This window comes from Chenopodium quinoa, unplaced genomic scaffold (assembly GCF_001683475.1).
Source record: "Chenopodium quinoa cultivar QQ74 unplaced genomic scaffold, ASM168347v1, whole genome shotgun sequence".
Lineage (NCBI taxonomy): Eukaryota > Viridiplantae > Streptophyta > Magnoliopsida > Caryophyllales > Amaranthaceae > Chenopodium > Chenopodium quinoa.
The window spans coordinates 1,088,881-1,111,835 of record NW_018743791.1 but is presented as its reverse complement, the minus strand read 5'-3'; the positions used below and the strand labels follow the sequence as shown (position 1 = coordinate 1,111,835).

Genomic DNA, 22,955 nt, shown 5'->3' with positions numbered 1-22,955 from the left:
TAGTTTTTTTATAAAAAAAATTCAAGACATAAAACGCTGCCTCAGGCAGCGTTTTATGGTAGTTTGACTTTTTTCATAAACTTCGTATTTCATACCTGTTTTATACAAATATACGCTGCCTGAGGCAGCGTTTATATCTTTAAATGAAACGCTGCCTCAGACAGCGTTTAATGTACAAGCATAAAACGCAGCCTGAGGCAGCGTTTTTATCTGTACATTAAACGCTGCCTTAGGCAGCGTTTCTTGCGGGAATTATAACGAATTCCAGGCCTTTTTTTCTTAATCTCTTTCACGCAATTTACACTCTCTCTCACTAACTCTCATTGTCAGCAACAAAGAACCACAGCCGTTGCCAACGCCTCCCCTGTCGTGCCGCCGCCCCTGCCGCCGCCAAAGTGAACGGAAGTTGTTGCCGGCATTGTCTCACTCACTCTTTAAATCCGGGTAAACCTTAAATTCGTAGTACATCGTTGAATTTTACATTGAATAGTTGGTAGTAGATAGTTGTTGTATGTTGTAGCAAATTGTGATGTAAATTGTATTAATTTGTTGCTAATTAGTAATGAAATGTGATAAATTGTTGATAATTATTGATGATAATGTGGTACATTGTTGAGGAAAAATATAGACGAAATTGTTGATTAAATTGTCGACGAAATTGTTGATGAAATTGTCAATGATAATGTGGTTTGTTTTTGATGAAATTCTTGATGAAATTGTTGATGGTAATGTGGTCTATTATTGTGAAAAAAATGATAAAATTGTTGATGGTAATGCGGTATTAGTATGTTGATAGTTGTATGCGGTACTAAGAGTTTATGAAATTGGTGATGAAAATGTTGATAATGAGAATGGACTTGTTTCATTGTTGTCATATTAGCTACACATGTAGGTTCTCGAAATTTGATATAACTTTCCATTATCGAAGCTATGTATGTTATGTATTGTTAAATTAGGGTTTTTTGACGTTGTTTTAGAATTCGATTATCCTTAAATGTGTTTTGGTTGGTATGTAGAATATGGCTTCACAAAATGTAGTGTTGTTATGCCGGTGGGGAGGTGAAATTGTGTGCGATGGATCAAATGTTGAGTACAGTGGAGGGAATATGGAACTTATAACACTTGAACCGAGCATGACTGTGAATGATCTGATGAATGAGGTTCACAGTAGTATCGGCTCAAACCCAATGAATGCTGAACTGAACCTTAAAATGAGGTGTGAGACTGGGCATGGGGTTCAAGTGTTACCTGTCTCCACAAACAAACATTTAAAAGCTTTGAGAAGCATTGTTACAATGAAGGGTGTTCCCAATGAGATATATGTAGAAACAGTGCCTATATGTACCCAACAAAGTACTTGGGCAGAACAACATCCTACATATGTCTCTGATTACAACACCGCGTCCTTCCAAGACCCTTCAAACCACATTCCATCGAATGAATATGGGATGGGAACTTTCAGTCGCTTGCTGCATGATGATCAATTTCAGATGCCGTTTAGTCCTCATATAGCATCACCTGCACATGCGGGGGGCTGTGTGACAATGTTCGGCCAATCCGGTCCTTCAACATCTAACACCGTGGCTCCGTCACCGATGCGAGATGAGGTTCAAGGATCACCGTCTCAAGAAGACCCAAGTCATTTTGATAATATTGTGAATAACGAATTGTCGGTGTACGATGTGTATGCGGATACAGATGATGAGGATGATAATGGGGAGGAGTATGATAGGCTTGATGACATGGATCTTGAAGATGGGCAGATGGAAATTGATGAGCCCTTGGTTAGAACTGCAGTACCCTGGTTTAGTCAGATAAATGAGAATTATGAAGTTGATGAGTATTGGGCCAATTCAGGGAGTCATACATCATTTGTTCCAGGGGGAGAATTCGAGAAGGGGATGTACTTTGACAGTAAGAAAACGCTTCAAGAAATGGTGAAGATGTATTCTATACAGAGAAATCAATTCTACACCACAGTGACCTCAAATGAGAGTGTCCTTCATCTGCGTTGCAAGAAGAAATGTGGATGGTCTCTAAGGGGTAGCAGGACAAGTGAGCACTCGCGTGGCTTCACCATAGTCACATACAAAGGCCCGCATCGGGAGAACTGTGTTACCGAATTACTATCTAATGATCACCCACACTTGGATTCGTCCATAATATCTGAGTTTATGAAGTCCTTTGTGCAGAAAGATCCGACTCTAAAAGTTTAATTCATTCAGGAACTCATCTCCAAGCGATGGTTGATGCACTTTCAGATGCCTTAGCAGCCGTACCCACCAGAGCCCAGGTTGAGCGGGTGCGAGATATGGGCATACATAGCTTGCAGAGATATGGCCATGGCCATCTCGTCCACCCCAGGGACGATCATGACCCCAACTCCTTCCATTCACAGTTCGACTTCGGACAGAGTAGTGGTGGAGGTCATACTTCGGGCTCTACACAGGCAGAGGATTACTTCATCCATAACACCGCTCCCGGCCACAGCCAGGGTGACTCATCGTCTCGCCAGCTGACTCCTCCATCGTCCCGAGACCCATTCACCACCATTCAGCATTACACGAGGCGTCCGAGGCGTGTTCGTAGACGGACGGAGGACACACAGGATGGAGATCAGTTAACTCCAATACATGAGTCCGGATAGTATAATTTAACAATGTTGTATATAACGCTTACATTATTAATACAAGAAATGTTTTCTAAATGACTCTCTGTACAATTTGAAGTTTATTTCCCTTATTTGTCCGAATTTTGACTTTTGTTAGTGAAACTATATCTTTTATATCCGTTATATGTATCAAGCAGCATATATCTGGTCTCCTGCACTTAAAGTGCTGTTTCACGATGGTTATCATGCTATTGGGGTTGTTTCCAGTGTTTGATGGTTGTCGGTGGTGGTCGATGGTGGTGGAAAGGTTGGGGCTGGTGGTGGGAATGCTCTTGCGTTGTTTAGGGTGTTTTATGGTAGTTTATGGGTGGTTGAGAGTGGCGGGCGGTGGTGGTGGGGGAGGTGGTTAATGGTGGTGGGGGTGGTGGTTAATGATGGGGGTGGTGGGAATGTCCTTGCGTTGTTTAGGGTGTTTTGCATTGCATAGGGGTGGTCGAGAGTGGCGGCCGGTGGTGGTGGGGAAGGTGGTTGATGGTGGTGGATGGTGGTGGGGGTGGTGGTTCATGGTGGGGCTGAGATGATGCTGCTGGGTGAGGGTTATGTGTAGGGGCAGCAGCAGATTGCAGAAACTGCTGGTGATGTAGTGTAGCAGATGCTGCTTGTAATGCAGTCTAGCAGAAAAACGCAGCCTGAGGCAGCGTTTTATGCTTCAACATAAAACGCTGCTTCAGGCAGCGTTTTAAAGCCCATATACATATTCCAGTATATTTTGGCAAAATATACTAGTATATTTTGCCAAAATACATACCAACTGGTCAACAAGGTAAAACGCTGTCTGAGACAGCGTTTTACTTCTTGAATTTTTTTTTTAAAAAAAACTGGGTGTAAAACGCTGTCCGAGACAGCGTTTCACCCCAGAAGCTTAGTTTGGGAAATACTTTTCCCACGAGACCAATTTGGTAAATAATTTACCAATAAAGCTCAATTTGGGAAAAAATCCTTTTTATGCTCCCTTTTTTTTTCTAGGGGTCTGTCACTCTAACACTCGATGAAAAAATCGATAAGTGATTAAGCGGTTTTTATATTTCTCTTTCGTGTTGTACAAATCTTTGTTACGCTTGTTTTACACGATTTGAATTTGAATCGGTGTCAAAGATTTAGTTTTAATAGTCATATCTGGACAGTAATCTATGTATCTATCCGAAACAAATATGTGTCGATTTGACATTTATTGCTTTTTTCGCTCTCTTTTGATCATATAGTTGGGCATTTCCCCCCTATTTGCACACACTCCTTTTATGCTTGATACATTATGAAGAACAACCAATATGTACATTGCAAACATAAAATGTTTGACTCTAAGTCTGAGTTTAAATAAAAAAAAAATAAAAAAAAACTTTTAAAAAAATTAAGAATGTTGTAATACTCTTATTGTTCTTAATTGGTTATCCTGTTTTCAATGTTTATGGAATCTAACACTTGAAAGATAAAAAATAATCAAAATTGTGTGATATTTAGATTTGTCTCAATTTTTTGTTTAGTATTTTGTATTACTCTGTCTTTTTTTTTTTAGGAAAATTTTTTTACACTCTTTTTGTTATGCGTAAGTTGAAAATTTAATTACAATATTGCACTATTATGTCAAAAAAATAAATATATATTGCATAATCAAATGAAAAACGAGGTATAAGTTTCTAATTAACATGTAAACAAGAAAAATAAAGAGCTTATATAAACAAACATGTATGGTTTTAAATTATTACTTTTATGTAAATTTTTTATTAAAATTCAATTAAATATATTGTTAATACGGGGTGTAAGATGTATATTAACAACCCTGAAATGTTTAGTTTTAATTTAAAGAGGTCGGATGGAGTTTAAAGCTTGAATAGTGACGAATATGATATTAGCTTGAAGTTTATGTTCAAATTATAAGATAAATACACCTTAAACAAATTAAGAAAATTGGGGGCGGGTAGTCTCTTTGTTCCTACTTCAATGGTATTTGCCATGCACCTAATTGTTTGTTATTACTTTGTGGGCAGACAAGGATGAATCTGGTTTAACGGGTAAGGATAAGGATGAATACCATACTCACCACATTTTATTGGCAAGGGTGTATGATCGGCCCATGATTATTCTTCGTTATTTAGTAGGTGAACCTATCAGGTTAATTCAATGTAAAAAAAGATGGTCATAAGCTTACAAAAAACAACTAGGTTTTATACATGGTACCATAGCAACTCCTCCCTTGTCAAACGCTCTTTTTATCTTCTCACTTGCTAGATAACCGCATCAAGAGTTACCCCGCCTGAAGGAAAAAAAAAAAAAAAAAAAAAAAAAAAACAAACAAACTTGGGTTCAAGTGTCAAAATGGGCCCAAAAGCAGGTTAATGGCCCATGCCACCGGGGCGACCCTAAATACTTAGATTATAAATAATGAGTACATAATTTTGTTTGCTGGAAAGTAAATGGCAACCGAATTTTAACCTCACTCCCTATTTTTTTTCCCCATACATGTGCTTTATTAAGGATTGAACCAAAAATTGTAAATGAGTTGGGGTATTATGGCTTTTATAGTTTTATGAGTGTGTGTATTGTGCTAGGGGAGGTTAATAGCGAAGACATGTTACCAAATAAGGAAATGAAATAATTTTTAAGAGACATCTAAATATAGAATATGGAGCAAACAAATAGGGATAGAGCGAGTGTTGAATTGGGCGCGCCCCAGTTGATCTTCATGATCAACATATCATGTCAATCTAATGCATACTCAACGAGCAGCTCATCCTTTTGCTTTGTCAGCTGCCGCTTAATCATCACAAACACATGGCCTACATCCTAACTCCGTTTATCCACGCTAATAACGGTGTCCAAGCTAGCTACTTCCTCCATTGAAGCTGAACACCGACACCACCATCTTCATCATGTCCACCGACACCACCACCGAATCAAACAAAAGCCCTAAAAATAAAGGGTGAGATTAAGGGCTTGTTAACCCCAAAGGGTAGGGGTGACTAATTTCAATGTTGTCGTCGCTGAACAGTGAACACCCTCCATCGCAGAAGCTACTACACTTTTGCCATTGTTGAGACTTGAGAAAGAGGAGAAAGGAGTGATTTTGGGATTGAGGCTTTGCTCTTAACGGATATTTTACGCTTGTTGTTAACGCCATCAAACACAATAGTTTAAAGCTGACACTATGAACACATCATTACATGTATAATGACATTATTATCCTTGACTTAATGAATAAAAAGACACCATCACCCCTATAATTGACAAATTATGTTGATCATGAAGATCAACCAAGAATTTCCCGGTTTAGTTACAACATGTAAAAAAAAAAAGGGAAATTTGAATTTTAGTACCTCGAATATGGGGTAATTGAATTTTAGTACCCATCTAAAATTTTATTTTAAATTAGTACCTCCAAAATGACAAAACTATAGGTTTCAGTACCTCCGTCTAGTTCCGTTAAGTTTTCCGTTAGTGGGGCCCATTATCTAATTATTTAATAATTTAATTTATTAAAAAAAAGAAAAAACATTTTATAAAAAAAAACTTAAAAAATAAAATAAAAATAAAAACAGCCACTGACACCAGCGCCGGCTTCCGGCTGTTGGTGGCCGAATTCCCCTGGCACCGGCGCCGGCCACCCCTTCCCTTTCCCTCCCTGTTTTCCCCTTCCCTGGAGCAAAGCCCAGCCACAGCAGCTGCCGCCGCGGCCAGGCAGGAAGCCCAGCCACAGCAGCTGTCGCCACGACCAGGCAGGAAGCCCAGGGGTGCCATAAACCCACCACCCACGAACACCCGAAACCAGAAACTCACCACACCCCACCACCCACGAACCCCCGAAACCCACAACCCCACCACCGATGAACCCAGAAACCCACCACCCCACAACCGACGAACCCAGAAACCCCTAAAACCCACCACCGCACAACCGACGAACCCAGAAACCCCTAAAACCCACAACCGACGAACCCTAAAACCCCAAATTCGAAACCCACCTTATCTGAAATCCACCACATCGCCGCGGCCAGGAACGAGGAAGGGGAAGGGGAAAACAGGGAGGGAAAGGGAAAGGGAGGGGGTGGGGTGCCGCGGCCAGGAACGAGAAAGGGAGGGAAGATGGTGGTGGTTGCGCTAGGGTTTCGGGGAAGGGGTGGCCAGCGCCGGTGTGGCTGATTTTTTTTTTTTAATTATTATTATTTTTTTTTTAATTTTATAAAATGTTTTTTTTTAATAAATTAAATTATTAAATAATTAGATAAAGGGCCCCACTATCGGAAAACTTAACGGAACTAGACGGAGGTACTGAAACCTATAGTTTTGTCATTTTAAAGGTACTAATTTAAAATAAAATTTTAGATGGGTACTAAAATTCAATTACCTCCATATTCGAGGTACTAAAATTCAAATTTTCCAAAAAAAATGAGTACAAGCTAAACACTTCAAAGAAACACAAAACCCTAGTTTTAAAAAGAAAAAAGGAAAAAGAAAAATCGTTCCAAAACAATAAAAAAATAAAAATAAAAAATCGTTCTCTTTCTTCCTTCCTCCAAAGTCCAACCTAAAAAAAACGCCGGAATTCGTCGACCCTTAAACCCTTCTTCACCTTCAAGTCTTAAACCCTTTCATATCTTCTCTATTAGCCTTTTTGTTTTTCTCTTCGATTTTCTCTAAGGTAAGTTCAATTCAAGTTTCTGTTTAGTTTACAATTTCATCATTCCATTAATCTGTGTTAATTGCTCGATTTTTTATTTTTAAAAAAGTGAGATATTTTGGCTTAATCTGGTATCATAGACTAATTGTTGTTTGAACATTGTGAAATTAGTTTTTCAGTTCAATTTTAGATACCCAATTGCATAAAATGCATCCCCATTTCAGTATTCATCGTAATTTGTTTAATAATTATTGGTATATATAATGCTGGAATTTGATGTTAGTTCATTTGGGTATTCCTATAAACAGGTTTTAGTATTTAGTGTAAGTAATTGGTTGTAATGGGAAGCAAGAAGAGAGGTCCTAGTTCTGTAGAGGGGGAAGAAGTTGTTGTAGAAGGTGAAATTTCTAATGAAAAGGCGGGTTTGAGTAAGAAGAATAAGAAGGGGAAGGATAAGAAGTTGCGAGCTGAAGGTGGAGGGAGTGATGGACCTTCGACTCCCGTTCCGAGTTCTACTAAACCTATGGAGAGGAGAAAGAAGAGGAAATTGTTAGATAAGGTGAGACATAGTAGTGCTGTTGAGAGCAAGGAGATAAAGCCTGTTCAACAAACTTCTTTGTCGAAAATTGAGGACCCGGGAACCACAAATGGTCAGCCCGTGTTACATATCGAGGTTTTTACTGAGTTGGCATCAGCTGATGCTTCTAAAAGAGAAGCCGCTGCTGAGAAATTGGCGGTTGAGTTGCAGGAAATCCAGAGGTTTTATGGACAGAGTGGAAGTAATGATGCTGCTCAAGGTAGGCTTCAATTGGAAGCTGCCAAGGATGATGGCCTAGATAACTGTGCACAACCTGTACGATATGCTGTGAGAAGACTTATTCGTGGTGTTTCTTCATCAAGAGAGGTACAACTGATTAATTTTTTATTGTCTCTCTGGCTTTTGAACTTCAGAGGCTGGGAAATTTGCAAATTTTGCTTTACATTGATTAGCTGCCTTGTAGTGCCAGTTATCATGGAAATTGTTCCCTTCCTCGTAGCTGTAGACCTGTAGTTAATGAAAGAAGTGAATTACATAGGAATTGTTTTCGTGTTCTTGATGAATGCTCTTAGGTGGAACCAACTTGCATCTCTTACATATAGTCATCATCTAAAGTGATTTACTATTTTTTTGGTGCAGTGTGCAAGACAAGGATTTGCTTTAGGTTTGACAATTTTAGTCAATACAAATTCTAAGATTAGAGTTGATTCAATACTAAAGCTGATAGTTGATTCATTGGAGGTCACTTCTTCAATGAAAGGCCAGGTAGAAAATGCACTCCTTGATTTTAGTTGCTGCTGAGCTTGGTTCTGATTATTATTCTAACAGATTTACATATATTGTGTTTGTCGCACTCCAGGAGGTAAGGGATTGTCTATTGGGTCGTCTTTTTGCTTATGGTGCCATTGCAAGGTCAGGTAGACTGAAGGAAGAATGGATTTCTGATAGAAATACTCCCTACATCAAAGATTTTACAAGTCACCTTATCGCTCTGGCATCCAAGAAACGGTACCTGCAAGAGCCAGCTGTTTTGGTGCTTCTGAATTTAATGGAGATGGTAATGCGTGGTTAACACATTTGTGACTGTCTTGTTTTGTGCTATATGCTTTATTGCGTTTCTTGCAAGATGCATAACATAGATATCAATTATGTGGTTATGGATTCAGCTATATGCTTGCATAGATGTGTCAACTAGTTTTGAAAATGGGTACATGTTCTGTTGTGAGACTTGGACATTTTAATTTTCTGTATGTTTTTGGTCCAAAATAAATTGTAGAGCGTCCAGAATATGTTGGATTGTAATTTTGTCTACCCAAATTATTTGAGATAAATGAAGAGTTCTAGTATCACAGGCCATCTGACATCAGCAAAATCCCTGTCCTTAGTCAATTCCTACTGCACTGGTACAACCTTGGTGCGTTTTGTGCATTGGTGGGTATGTCATTACTTGGTAGAGTATAAATCATTTGCAAGTTTCAAGATGGTCTGTTGCTTCATTAATTTGTACGAGCGTGATGGTTACCATTTAAGAGATACGTTTGATGTGATGAACTGGAATTTACTATTTAATGAGGTTGGTCATAAGATAATGTATTTAGGGTTTGTATGGTGACTTCTGCAGTTGTGCATTAGGTAAATGGATTTTAGATAGATGTACTTTGATTTTGATTTGTGACTGAGACCTTCTATAGAAGTCAGTAGTTAGTAATTGGTTTCGATATTGATGCTTTTTTTTGAATTGCATGGCTTCCCTTTTACCCATATAGTGTATGAACAGCAATGGAACTGGAAAATCTTTCTACTCCTGAAGTATTTGTTTGTAAAGTCATGGATGTAAGATTAGGATATCTATTTATAATAGTGCTCTTGTCTCTTGCAATTTTAGGGTTTTCATTGACTTCATTCATAGGCATGTGATGTTTTGTTGCTTTTATGGTGCAATGGGGAAAAGAAACTCAATTCTCTAAATTTGTTTTGTAGTTGCCTAAAGAAGCTGTGGTAAATCATATCCTTGTTGCTCCTGAACTTCGTGAGTGGTTTGAAGGAGCCACAAGTGTTGGAAATCCTGACGCCCTGCTTCTAGCAATTAAAATTCAGCAAAAGATTGCCTCTGATAGTACTGTCTTTGGTAACCTTTTACCTCATCCATTCAGCCCAAGCAGGTTTTTCACTGTTGACCATTTGACTTCAGTTGCTAATTGCTTAAAGGTGAATCTTATTGATCTCTTCTCCTTTCTGTGCTATGTTTATTAGAAAGATTTGACATATATCTAATTTTGATTTTCCTCTTACCTAATGTGTCTATTTCCTTAAAAAAAATTACAGGAGTCAACATTTTGCCAGCCACGAGTTCATGGTATTTGGCCACTCCTGCTCAACCTTCTCTTACCAGATACAGTTTTGCAAGATGCTAATTCCTCATCAAGTTTAAGTTCAACTAAAAAGAACAAGAAGAGTCGCAGATCGAGCTCTTCTGATGAAGATATTGTAGAGAGTCTTAGATGCTTCTGTGAGGTGATCCTTGAAGGAGCCCTTCTGACCTCATCACATGATCGAAAACACTTAGCATTTGATGTTTTACTTCTAATGCTTCCAAGGCTACCTGCTTCTCATATCCCTATTGTTCTTTCCCATAAGTTTGTTCAGGGCCTCATGGATATATTGTCTACCAAGGATTCTTGGCTGTACAAAGTTGCAGAACATTTTCTCAAAGAAATGTTAGACTGGGTTGGCTCTGATGACATGAAAAGAGTTTTTGTGGTTGTGGCTCTACAAAAGCATAGTGGTGGGAGGTTTGACTGTATTACGCGAACAAAAACTATTAAAGATTTAATAGCTGGTTTCACAACCGAATCTGGCTGCATGCTTTTCATGCAAAAATTGACCAGCATGTTTGTCAATGAAGATTATACCTCAGATGAATCTTCGGATCAAAGCCAAACTATTGATGACAATTCTGAGATAGGTTTAGTCGAGGATAAGGATTCTAATGACAGGTCTACTAATTCTGATCTTATGAAAAGTTGGATTGTGGAGTCACTCCCAACTTTTCTTAAACATCTGACACTGGACCCTGAAGCTAAATTCCGGGTACAGAAGGAAGTGATGAAGTTTCTAGCTGTGCAAGGTCTGTTTTCCGCATCACTTGGTACAGAAGTGACATCATTTGAATTACAAGAGAAGTTTGAATGGCCAAAAACACCCATCTCAAGTGCTCTTTGCAAGATGTGTATTGATCAGCTTCAGTTGCTGCTTTCTATTGCTCAAAAGGCTGAGGGGACTCATATTTTGACTAATAGCCTTGAGACAAATGACCTTTGCTATTATTTCATGCGTTTTCTGGGTACATTGTGCACCATTCCTTCTGTTTCCCTTGTTCGGCCCTTGAGCAATGAAGATGAGAAGGCATTTAAAAAGCTGCAGTCTTTGGAATCGTCTCTTTCAAGAGAGGTTTGCCTCGTTGCATTTTTATTAATTTAATTTCTATAAACCTAGCCTTTCAGTTGTGTTGTGTGAGAAAAGGAGGGAAGGAGAGCTTGAAATGGGGTAGGGTTAAGTTTAGTTGCTTGTGAGCGATTTTTGTGAATAAAAAGTGAGAGTTTCGAGTCTTTCTCTCAGACACATCAGCTAAACATCTTATTCTTCATTTTCTGTATGTATGCATTGCTAGATTTTTTTTTCCTATGGTTGTCAATGCGTATGTGATGAGCAACGATGGTTGAATATTTATCTATTGATTGCTTCTGATTTCAGGAGAGAAACTTTGGACTTAGTGCAGATGCAAACAAGCTACATGCATTGAGGTACTTGCTCATTCAATTGCTGCTTCAACTTCTCTTGCGGCCTGGTGAATTCACAGAAGCTGCATCTGAACTTATAATATGTTGTCGGAAAGCCTTTTCTGTTCTTGATGCTCCCGAGTCTTCTGGGGAGGATGAGGCCGAAGATGGTGAATCCCCTGAATTGATAGATGTTTTAGTGGACACATTGTTGTCACTGTTGCCACAGTCATCTGCTCCTCTGAGATCCGCTGTTGAGCAGGTAACAGCCATGATTAGAAACTTTTTTAGTAGACATGATTTACTAGTACTTTTATATTGGGGCAAGGTTATATACATCAGGTAAAAGCGGGGCCTATGTTGGGCTGTAATTTATAGACAACACCAAGGTTAAGTCGATGTTTGATCTGCATAAATTTGATTGCAGAGTAAGATTAAATATTTTTCCACCCGACTATTCTCAAAACGTGTTTATTACTGATGGCTAAGCCATCTAGGTTACCAGAACGACAGTATTTAATCTATCTGTTCCATTGTTTTAGGTTAGGGTGTTTGGGGTTGGGTCGTCATTGTCCTGATGAGTAAGCCTCTCTGGTCTGTACCTGGCAATTAGTTTTGTGAAAGAATGAATGAACGTTAAATGACTTAAATGCTTGCCTTAAGCTTAATGTATTTTGATCATTTAATCTGCTAATTTGTTGGATGTCATGGTTAAGAAATTATTGGTTGTTTCAACTTTCAATATATATATATATATATATATTATTCCTTAAGATTTTGTTGGCTGGCCTTTTTGGCAATGTTTAGAAAATATGTGCTTGAATGCATGCTTCTTATGTTGTTTCTTTATGCTCAAGGAAAAATGTGAGCATTTTTACAAGATCCCATCCCCTCCCCTCCCCCTATGTTTTTTCCTGGGATCTAAATGGTTTGACACAATCTTCCTGTGTCTGTTACCTCTTACCATGCATGCCTGTATAGTTTAATTGGATTTATAAGCTGTACTCTCCATTTGTCATGATGGTACCTATATTTTCTTTGCAGGTTTTTAGATACTTTTGTAATGATGTTACTGATGATGGGCTGCTCCGTATGCTGCGGGTGATAAAGAAAGATCTAAAGCCCGCTAGGCGTAAGGATGCAGATGGTGTAGAGGGAAGTGATGACGACGACGATGATCTTCTTGATATAGAAGAAGCAGAAGAATCTGATGAAGCTGATACTGTAGAAACTGGCTTAGTGACTGATAATACTGAGGCTTCAGTTAGAGCTGATGCATCAGATGATGAACTTTCTGGGGCTTCTGATGAAGATGATTATTCAGATGACAACATGGATGATGAGGCTATGTTTCGGATGGATTCCTATCTTGCAAAGATTTTTCAGGAACGGAAAAACCAAGCTGGGGGTGACACTGCTCATGCCCAGCTTGTACTATTTAAACTCCGTGTTCTTTCCCTGCTAGAAATCTATCTTCATGAGAATCCAGGTAACTATTGGGATAATAACCTAGTCCTAGCTTGAAGTCATGACAAATCCTGCCCCCTGTCTCAACTCTCTTTCTCAAACTCAGATTGTTGTTTATAAAACTGATTTGAAGGCTTGTTATGCTTGATTTCTTTCTGGAAACCATGTTTTGTGCAGCACCAACATGCAACATGAAAGTAAAACCCTTTAAAATTTACACCATGCATTTTTGTTTTCTTGTAAAGTTACTTTTCAAATGAACTGAAATTAGTGGTCATTTTTAAAAGAACAAATGGCCATCTATAACATGTCAGTGATATCACCATATAACTAGATTTTAATCATGGTTCGGTTTTTGTTTGGTGTCATATGCTCATTTTGGAGCTGTTTAAACTTTCATCTGCTGTTTTAACTCGTGTTTGTGTTTCTGCTTATTTCAAATAACAGGTTCATCAAGGGTCTTGACTGTATATTCAAATTTGGTGCAAGCATTTGTCAATCCCAGTACAACTGAAGGCAGTGAACAGCTTGCTCAACGTATATGGGGAATTGTGCAGAAAAAAATCTTTAAAGCGAAGGATTATCCCAAGTCAGAAGATGTGCAACTCACTACCTTGGAAGGTCTCCTAGAAAAGAGCCTTCGGTTGGCTTCCAGACCTTTCCGGAAAAAGAAAACTGCTGGTAATGTACCACAGAAGAAGTCATTTTCCTGGAACCGATACAAGATGATCAATTCCCTTGCTCAACAATCGACATATTGGCTCCTAAAGGTTATTGAGGGAAGAAAAATATCCGAGTCCGATCTCAATGCTGTCTTTGAAAGTTTCAAGGAAGCCCTAACCAAATATTTCGAAACCAAGAAGTCCCAACTAAAGCCTGAGTTCTTAAAAGAAGTATTCAAGAGAAGGCCCTGGGTTGCACGGCAACTTTTTGGATTTCTTGTGGAAAAATGTGCGGATGCGAAGTCTGATTACCGTCGAGTAGAAGCACTAGAACTAGTGTTGGAAACCTTGAAGTCAGAAAGTGAAGGGGAGGCGTCAAAGACGTTTTTGAAAGCTCATACATCTAAACTGAGTCACTTGATAAAACAGTTGGCAAGGCATATGCCGGAGAAGCAGTCAAGACGGGCTGATGTAAGGAAGTTTTGCAGTAAGGTCTTCCAGATTATATCGACCCACAACATGACTAAATCATTTCTTAAGACATTAGAGCCCGATGATCATGCTGCTTGCGAGACTCACTTTGGTGAGTCATTTCTTGCTTTGAAGAAATGAGATGCAATATTAAGTCAGTATTTGTAAAATTCTGGGTTTCTGATAATCGTGATACAGAATGAACATGGTACGATTTTCACCATGATCGGGGTTACACTCCGGGAAGTTGGTATGCTGTCCCCGTGATCAGAAGTTTTGGTTGTGTTTACTTCTCGCTTTCTACCAACAGTCTGTAGCATTCCAGACTTCCAGTTTTGTTACTTGAGCATAGAGAATTTTATGGTTACATTCAGAGATCTTTTTCTTTCATAAAAACAAAGATTACTTGATGTTTGTTTCCAATTATAGATAGTTCGTCTTATGGGAAAGTCTAATTAATTAGTACACCCGGAAATACCCAATATTATTCATCTGATCCTAGAATTTTTACCAACATGTTTTCTTTTTTCAAATTATGTTTTTTCTTTTGTTTTTATTTGTTATTCAAGATAAATAAAAATACGGGGTAATGCTAAGTTATGCTTCTTCTACAAAGTAATTTTTTTTTGACGTTATATCATCAAAATCATAACTAAATACACCAACATTTGGCTCATTGATAAGTAAAAAAATTAAGTTAAGTGACGAATTCTAATCAACGAAATAACTAGTAAAAAAAAGATCACGAAAAATTCATGGATAAGTATAATTATTCAGATTTTTTTTTTTGATAAGAATAATTATTCAGATATTTAATCATTAAAACAACAATATTCCAAATTTTAAACATGTCATCTCCACCTAACCTCAAAAAAAAAAAAAAAAAATCTTACATTAAAATAGCAACCAAAATTAATATGGATAATTTTCTCAAAAAATAAAAGGATAAAGTTTCCTTACTCCGTAGTTTTCTTCTCCAACAAAAAAAAAAATAAAAATAAAAAACCCATTTTTTAAATTCCACAAAAAAAAGAAGTATATACCACGCGTCCTTGACTAATACGATACGCGCGTGGGCCAGCAGCAAGACTTCCCTGATGACCTGCTACAACAGTTGGACTTTATCCACGTCATCACTGGGTCCCACTTTTTTAATTGTGATCCCCACTTTACTTTCTCTCTCCTCTCTCCAAACCCTAAATGCAGGGCACATTCAATTCAAATTCACCCGAAAACCCAAAAACCCAAACCACATCATCCAACGACTCACATCCCTCCACGTGTCCTCTCCCTCAGATCTAAGCCGTTTGTGACAGGTGTTACGGTCACAATTACGGGCAGGAGAGAGAAACACGGATAAACCGTTGGATCACGTGTTGAGTAAGATCAACGGTTGATATTCTGCCCAAGTTTTAAACGGGCAGATCTTGGTTGCCTTTAAGAAGCGATGCCTCTTCTCACTGATTCCTCGCTCTCATCAAGGGTAAACCCTAAATCATCATCTTCATCATCAAATTGATCGATCTTTCTCTCTCTACAAAATTTTCTTTTTTGATTTGATTTGATTGATTTTCTCTCTCTAGAAAAATTTACGAAAATCCCACCAAAAACTTACAGAAATCGTCGGGAATTTCCGGTTTGCCGGGAAATTTTGACGGTGATATTCTCTCTCCTCTTTGCCGGTGACCGGTGATCGGAATTGGGCAAATGGTATGGTGGGTGGTAGGGTAGAGAGAGAAGAAGACGCATTGGTGACCGGAAACCGGGAAACGTCGAGATTTTCGCCGGAGATTTGTCGGTTTTCATGGCGTCGACGATGCTAGTTAGCCGAAATGAGACGAGTAATTTTCTCTCACCAAATCATCATCATCAACCACCAAGAACAACGACTAATTTCATGGGAAAAATCCCTTTTCTTAACCCTAACCCTAACCCTAATTCTAATTTTACCCCCAACAACAACCACCATAACCAAAATCACAACAACCACTTTTCCAGGAAGCAATTAAACCATCAAAATGGGGATGAATTCCTGAATCCTCCTGTAAATGACAATACGGCGTCGTTTAATCATCATCGGAAGTCATCTAATGAACCCTCAATCGCCCCTTACGTCAGCTACGACATTACAGGGCTTTCGAAGTCGGAGATTAGATCTTTGAAGAATCGATTGATGTTGGAGCTCGACAAAGTTCGGTCTCTTTCGAATCGTATCGAAACCGGCGATTTTCGCAACGGTTCGAATAACATCAGCAATCCCTCCAAGAAGCGCCCATTTCCTGCCCAGCAGGCGGTGAAGGAGCCGAAGCGAGGGAAACAGCAGCCGCAATCGGCGTATGTGGCAAGCTCCCAAGTGATGAAGATGTGTGCGCAGGTTCTTTCGAAGCTGATGAAGCAGAAAGCTGGGTATATTTTCAATGAACCAGTTGATGTTGTTGGTTTGGGATTACATGATTATCATACCATTGTTAAGCGGCCGATGGATCTTGGAACAATCAAGAAGAATTTGGGGGTAAAGGGGTTTTATCGAACGCCTGATGATTTTGCTGCTGATGTTCGGTTGACATTCAACAATGCACTTACATATAACCCTAAAGGGCATGAAGTTAATACATTGGCGGAGCGATTTCTTGAGAAATTCGAGCTGTATTATCGCCCTGTTTATCACAAGTTTCAGTCTGAGAAGCAGCAGTTTATGAGGCAGCAGAAGGTGGAAGCTCGGCCGAGGGAGGATGCTGTGGTGGTTGTTGATGAAGTACAGGGTAATTCATGGAGTAAAAACCCGTCTCCGGAACCGCCAAGAATCGAGAGTAGTCCTGCGAAGAAGCCTGAGCCGAGGCCGGAACCACGGGTTGTGGAACTCCCACCACGGGTAGAACCACCTCCTCCTCCACCAAGGCCTGAACCGAGGGCGGAACCTCCACAACGGGTTGAACCTCCTCAACCAAGGCCTGAGCCTGTTTCGGCTCCTGTTAATCATGCCCCTGCTCAAGAACCAGCTCATATGTCATTGCAAGAGGTGGTGCGAGCAGGTTCAACGGGAACAGGGAGAGGATCAGGTGGGAAGTTGCCGAAGCCGAAAGCAAAGGATCCCAACAAGAGGGAGATGAATATGGAAGAGAAGCAAAAATTGGGAGCTGGGTTGCAGAGTTTACCAGAGGAGAAGATGTCTCATGTGATTCAGATAATTAGGAAGAGAAATGGGCTTTTGACACAAGATGGGGATGAAATTGAGCTTGATATTGAGGCTGTTGATACTGAAACTCTTTGGGAACTCGATCGTTTTGTCACCAATTACAAGAAGATGGTCAGCAAGATGAGGAGGCAAGCTTTGATGGATATGCAGAACAACAATGTGGGTCATCATCATCATCATAATGATCATGAGCAGGTAATTTTCGATTTCAAAGCTCGAATTTTCGGTATTGTGTTGAATTGTATCAATTCTGCTTGATTGGATTAGTTGTGTTGCTGAGTTGGGTTCTGAAATTGATGTAATATCAGGTTGGTGTGAGTGAGAGGATGACAGAAACGGTGAAGAGAGGTGGAGGTGATAATGGGGGCGATGAAGATGTTGATATTGGGGGGAATGAAGATGAAGAAATGCCGGTTCAACAACTGGAAATTGACAAAGATGACGGCAAAAATCGCGATGTTGGTGGAGGTGGTGGTGGTGGTGATACTAGTAGTAGTAGTAGTTCAAGCAGCTCAGGCAGTGATTCCTCTTCTTCAAGTGGTATATATACTGATTTATAAACAATGCTTTATGTTTTGGTGTATGTTGTTGTTACTACATTGTAGTGGAAATTGGATTGTGTCTTATTATGTGATGTGAATTTGCAGATTCTGATTCAGGGAGTTCCTCGGGCAGTGATTCGGATGTTGATGATGCCCAATCACGTGACAATGAATCCAAGAACATTCCCCATTGATTGATGATTGATCAGTTAAGGGGCAGCTCAAGTTTGCTGGGATGAATGGCATTTTTGAGGGGTTCTTCCTGTGCTCTCTTGTGTAGTGTGTTCGAGTTTCGAGTTCCCTCTTTGGTGAACCGATCAGCATTCGATTTCGAGGAAATATCCTTAAGTTGTTGGTTGTTGCCGGCTAAGAACATGAATGGGATTGCAATGTCCAGTTTGCTTAGTGTAGACTCAGGTTTAAAGGACTCAATGTACAGAGGAAGAGAACTTTTGAATAGGTTGGTGGGTCTCTAATGGGTTGGTTGCAATTGCCAAAGGAGGAAAGAAGATCAAGAAAAGATTTTGATGGGTTTTGCTTTTTGCACAAGAGAAGAATCTATTGAGAAGAAGAGGAAGAAAGAAAAGCTTGACAATTGTGTTGTAAAGATGGGTTAGTAGTGAGTTTCACAAACAAGGAAAGGAAAAAAGGGAAGAAATTTGTAGGGTAGGGCAGGTTTTTTAGGCTAGTAAAGCAAGGTAGAGAGGTCCCCAAAAACATGAAAAAAAATAAATTGATGGAGATGTAGTTAAAATGAAGTTAGGAAGGAAGTTGTTCTTTAATTTTTGTTTGATTTTGAGAGGAGGAAGTTTTTTTTAGGAAGAGAAAGTTGGGATACTTTTGTACACATGACACCACCCTTAAATACAAGAGAAGATTTTATAAAAACTTTATAGTGCCTATCTTCAATTCTATTACTTACTGTACTCTATTTTGCGCAAATAGTAACCGTAAAGAACTTTTTGAAACGGAGGAGTAATCCGACTAAGCGGGAAAAAAAAAAGTTGTGACAATGACTATGTTTTTGAATTTGGAGATTGTTTATATGGACTGACCAAGTGCACATGAAGATATTTGAGTCATTTTGGTGCCTAGCCAAAGTTGTGTGTGTGTTTGTATAGCAATTTTGTATTGCTAGTTTGCTTAGCTGCTGATATGCTGGTCCAGGTTGTGTGTACTTTTTTCCAGGTAGATGCTTTTGCCAAAGTTTTACTCGATGAGTTGTGATACAACATGTAAAGTTAGCCATCACCCTCTACTCCGAGATGCTTTCATACTACGGAGGACTCCATCCGACTAGATATAATTGCGGTATTAGTTCAAATTACATTATTAACTACGCGAGCCTTTCGACATTGAGTTTTGGCTAGTCAGGAAAATCTGAAAGATTTATACGTAGTAGTTGAATTTCAATGTGCTCAAGGGTATATTTCCTTTTGCTGTAGAATAGATGTGACTAATCCATGTGCCTTGGCTGCTTAAAATATGAAATCTCAATAATTAGTTTCTAACTTAGGACAACATAACATTATACAGTACCAAAAGACATCATAGGACCTAGTTGGTCGCTTTTAATCCTTTATTTTTTCTTTAATAAATCACTTAAGGTCAGCAATTTTCTATTGCTATCTGATTGTGACATTTACATATATTCTAATGGAAAGTAAATTTGTTTACTTCTCCTTTGATTTGATTATTACCCTTACACTTTTAACTATTGTTACATCAGCTATTGTGATTTATTAGTTTTTAAAGTGTGTTTCTTACCGCTAAAACTTAAAGAATACTCCGTATATATAAGAAACTTAAATACTTGTAAATATATACCTAAAGCTAATAAGGTTAATTTCTTTTTGGTGTTTAGAGAGCCACACACGCAGGGGCAAGAATCGATCTAACCACTTAAGCTATCCCTCAATTAGCAAATACGGTTAATAAGGTAAGATAAAATTTCTATACATATATTATGGTAGATTAATTGGTATGTGTTGACACTTGGCAGTATACATGTAGGTTTAGTTGGCAATAAAATATCATTTTCACTTTCATAAGTTCATGTGATTACTGAGTAGTGATAATCATCCATTTAACAGTACACTATTGCAAAACGAAGTCTTTCATTTTACGCAGTCTTGGTATTCATCTAGAAAATTAAATACATCCTCGTATTAAAGCCAGTCGCTATCTGTATTTTAGGTCTGTGTAACTGTATTATAATGTTGCTTTCCACTAAACAAAAATAGTACTCGTACGGAGAAAAAAAAAATAGATCCAAGTGTTTTATCCAAAAATAAATAATCAAATAAAAATAAGTACTAGTTCAATATACCAAGTCATACAAGTATGAAATAATACTTATAAGTTACAACATACTGCCCGAAAAGATATAAAGTACTCTACAATAAATTATTCGTAACAATTTACTCATAAACTTAAGTAGAAATCAAAATTGATAAGTACAATATATTATAAAGGCAAATGCTAACGAACGCGCCCGGAAGTGTTGGATAAACTAGTTAAAAGTAAAAAAATTAAATTAAAACTAACATTAATCACACCGATCTACTCGTGATTTTGTCATGCTTTCCCAAATTAATACCACTTTAGGTAAGATTTTAAATGCTTATCCAACACCCCGAGAGCGTTCGTTAGCAAGATCCTATTATAAAATCAAAATTTCATAATCTCGTTTTTATTTATTTTTTATTCCGTATTATATTTTCAACGAAGATCAGGTTTTTTAACAAATAACAGAAGTACTCTGTGATATTTGATATATTAGATTGAATTGGCGCAAAAAAAAAAAAAAATACATTGATAGGTGATGAATGAGCTTTTACGTTTGAGTGTATTGCATGACACGATGTGAAGCAATTTTCACACAAGGATTAATAAACTAATGTTGGTTGTCACGTCGCAAATTATTATAGTTTTGTGTGGTCAACTCGTCAATAATACGTGCATGCTTAAATGCTTAATGCCTAGTGATACAATAATCTTGACTACCCCGTTGAGTATTGATTGTGACTATCAAAGAATATAGAAGATCAATACAACTAATCAAGTCATACACTTTTACACCTATGGTAATTGGTAAGTCTTTATGAGATTTTAATTTGTTGGCATTTTTGTTAAATATTAGGAACATGAATTGAGCAACTTATGGGGCATGGACGCATGGTACGAGAGTTGTTCATGGTAGGTTCAAATCGGATTAGTTAATTTGGGAGTATATTGATATGGGTCATTAATTTTAGTCCAGTTCGATTCGATTCAATACAGGTTGATTTAGAATTATTCTTGTAGGTCAAATGATTTGGAACGAAGCCATAGAACAATAGGGAAATAGTACAATGTTGTTATGTTTGCGTCATGGAAAGGCCCATGGGCCTGTGTAGGATTAGTAATTCATAGATATTAAGGCCCAATAATAAAGCCTTGAATTTGTGGGCCTTCTGGCCCAAAAGGAAAAAGCTCTTGTCAGGGCTGAAAATTCTATTGAGTCCAATTCTATAGAGAATATTAAACCTTTTATTGGGCTAATAGAAAACGAAGCTACGCTTCAATACTGGAACTTACAACAACATGAAGAGTCTCCATGTTTGGGAATCAATTAAATTTGACAAAGATCCAATGAATAAAACAACTATGAAGCATAACACATACTCTGTTTAATAAATCTAAGCATCAATAATGTACATTAAATATTACTAAACAAGTTTGTGCAAACATTAAATCATTCCAAATTATCCATAAAATCATAGATGAGTAACATAAATCAAGCTTAGAGTAAGTTCTAAGAAATCATCTACTAATCATCGATTAATCTTAATCAACACAAATAATTGTTGGATCACAGCAACATTCATCCACCAGGCAACAACAACATAGAGCTGCAAGGCTGCAAAATCAAAGATTAAACCATCAATTAATATTACCATTAACTAAAAATAATTATTACCTCCGTTAAATATTATGTGCAAGGTATTTGTGAGATATAAAATATTTCAAAGTTGCACATAACATTTAACAGAGATAGTATAACATAAGATTCATGACTTTTATACGGAGTACTTGATTGAAATTAATTAAACTTACCATCCTTCAAGAAAACCTCGTTCTTTTCGAGGCGGCGGTGGTGGTGGAGCTGCGTATTGATATTGAGGAGGTGCCATTACCGGAGGACCTTGGTAGTAACCTATTTTAATTTTGTAAACAAAAAAACAAAAAAAAAAACCATCAATTAATGTTACCTTATTTTAATTATGCATGATGAACCTATGTCATACGTACTGTGATTTTTTAAATTATTATTCCTAATTTTTACATTTCCAAACAAATTTCTTTATTTTGCGTATGTAGTACAAACCAACTAGTAAGGAACTAAGGACTCATCACTAATATAGGAAATTGTTTTCCTATACTTTCTCCGTCCAAAACTAATTATCATATATAGATAGTTTGATTACACGTGGATAATATGAAAACTAAAATTTGGACCGAGGCCTAATTGTAACAAAAGTGATTATAATCATCAACCAAATTAATTATAATCGTAGCAAAAGAAATTTAATTGAAAAAATGGAATAAAATCAAGCTGATTACCTTGAGAAGGATAAGGATAAGCATACTTGGGATCATTCATATTTGTTGTTGAAGGTTAAAAACACCAAAATAGTAGAGTATATGATTTGTGATTTATGAAGTTATAAAAATTAATGAAGGTATAAAATTTTGGAAAAAAAAAAAGTAGGAAAGTGTTTGAAGAGTTAAGGCTTTATATAGAAGTTTGGAAAAGTTGGAAGATGATAACGCGGTGTACACGGCAACATACGTTGGAAGGCTGCTCCTTCATTGCCAAGAACATTAGAGTGGTTACCTAGAAGGCCCTTTATTTGCGGTGATGATCAAATATTCCCTTAGCCTTTAAGAAAAGTATAATTGCCTATGTCAAAAAAAAAAAAAAAAAGCTATACTCCGTAATATTTATGTTCCGAGCATTCTCTAATACTTTACATAA

General features: G+C 37.8%; 2 protein-coding genes and 1 long non-coding RNA gene across 3 annotated transcripts; 2 read left to right on the top strand and 1 right to left on the bottom strand.

Annotated features, from left to right (window-relative positions):
• The first annotated feature begins 6,502 nt into the window (after positions 1-6,502).
• On the top strand, positions 6,503-14,711 carry LOC110685061 (myb-binding protein 1A-like protein). Its single transcript, XM_021861523.1, has 9 exons — positions 6,503-7,301; positions 7,589-8,184; positions 8,458-8,583; positions 8,678-8,875; positions 9,799-10,026; positions 10,144-11,268; positions 11,572-11,859; positions 12,642-13,086; positions 13,512-14,711. The coding sequence occupies exons 2-9, from the start codon at positions 7,621-7,623 to the stop codon at positions 14,336-14,338; spliced, it is 3,801 nt and encodes a 1,266-aa protein (XP_021717215.1). The 5' UTR covers positions 6,503-7,301; positions 7,589-7,620; the 3' UTR covers positions 14,339-14,711.
• Positions 14,712-15,667: 956 nt separating this feature from the next.
• Positions 15,668-18,844, top strand: LOC110685060 (transcription factor GTE7-like). Its single transcript, XM_021861521.1, has 3 exons — positions 15,668-17,588; positions 17,702-17,933; positions 18,041-18,844. Exons 1-3 carry the CDS (start codon positions 16,002-16,004, stop codon positions 18,127-18,129), a joined length of 1,908 nt encoding a protein of 635 aa, XP_021717213.1. The 5' UTR covers positions 15,668-16,001; the 3' UTR covers positions 18,130-18,844.
• Positions 18,845-21,548: 2,704 nt separating this feature from the next.
• LOC110685059 lies at positions 21,549-22,868 on the bottom strand. The gene is made up of 3 exons (XR_002503909.1): positions 22,541-22,868; positions 22,034-22,133; positions 21,549-21,836 (listed from the first exon to the last, which is right to left on the bottom strand). It is a non-coding gene; the product is annotated as an uncharacterized LOC110685059 (long non-coding RNA).
• Between the last annotated feature and the right edge of the window lie 87 nt (positions 22,869-22,955).

What these genes read in the sequence shown, in the direction of transcription:
- LOC110685061 (XM_021861523.1), top strand. Translation starts at nt 7,621, where the DNA reads ATGGGAAGCAAGAAGAGAGGTCCTAGTTCTGTAGAGGGGGAAGAAGTT. An exon ending in CAGTTGCTAATTGCTTAAAG is followed by an intron (nt 10,027 to 10,143) that starts GTGAATCTTATT and finishes AAAAAATTACAG; the next exon opens with GAGTCAACATTTTGCCAGCC. An exon ending in AATCGTCTCTTTCAAGAGAG is followed by an intron (nt 11,269 to 11,571) that starts GTTTGCCTCGTT and finishes TTCTGATTTCAG; the next exon opens with GAGAGAAACTTTGGACTTAG.
- LOC110685060 (XM_021861521.1), top strand. Translation starts at nt 16,002, where the DNA reads ATGGCGTCGACGATGCTAGTTAGCCGAAATGAGACGAGTAATTTTCTC. An exon ending in ATCATAATGATCATGAGCAG is followed by an intron (nt 17,589 to 17,701) that starts GTAATTTTCGAT and finishes ATGTAATATCAG; the next exon opens with GTTGGTGTGAGTGAGAGGAT. An exon ending in TGATTCCTCTTCTTCAAGTG is followed by an intron (nt 17,934 to 18,040) that starts GTATATATACTG and finishes GTGAATTTGCAG; the next exon opens with ATTCTGATTCAGGGAGTTCC.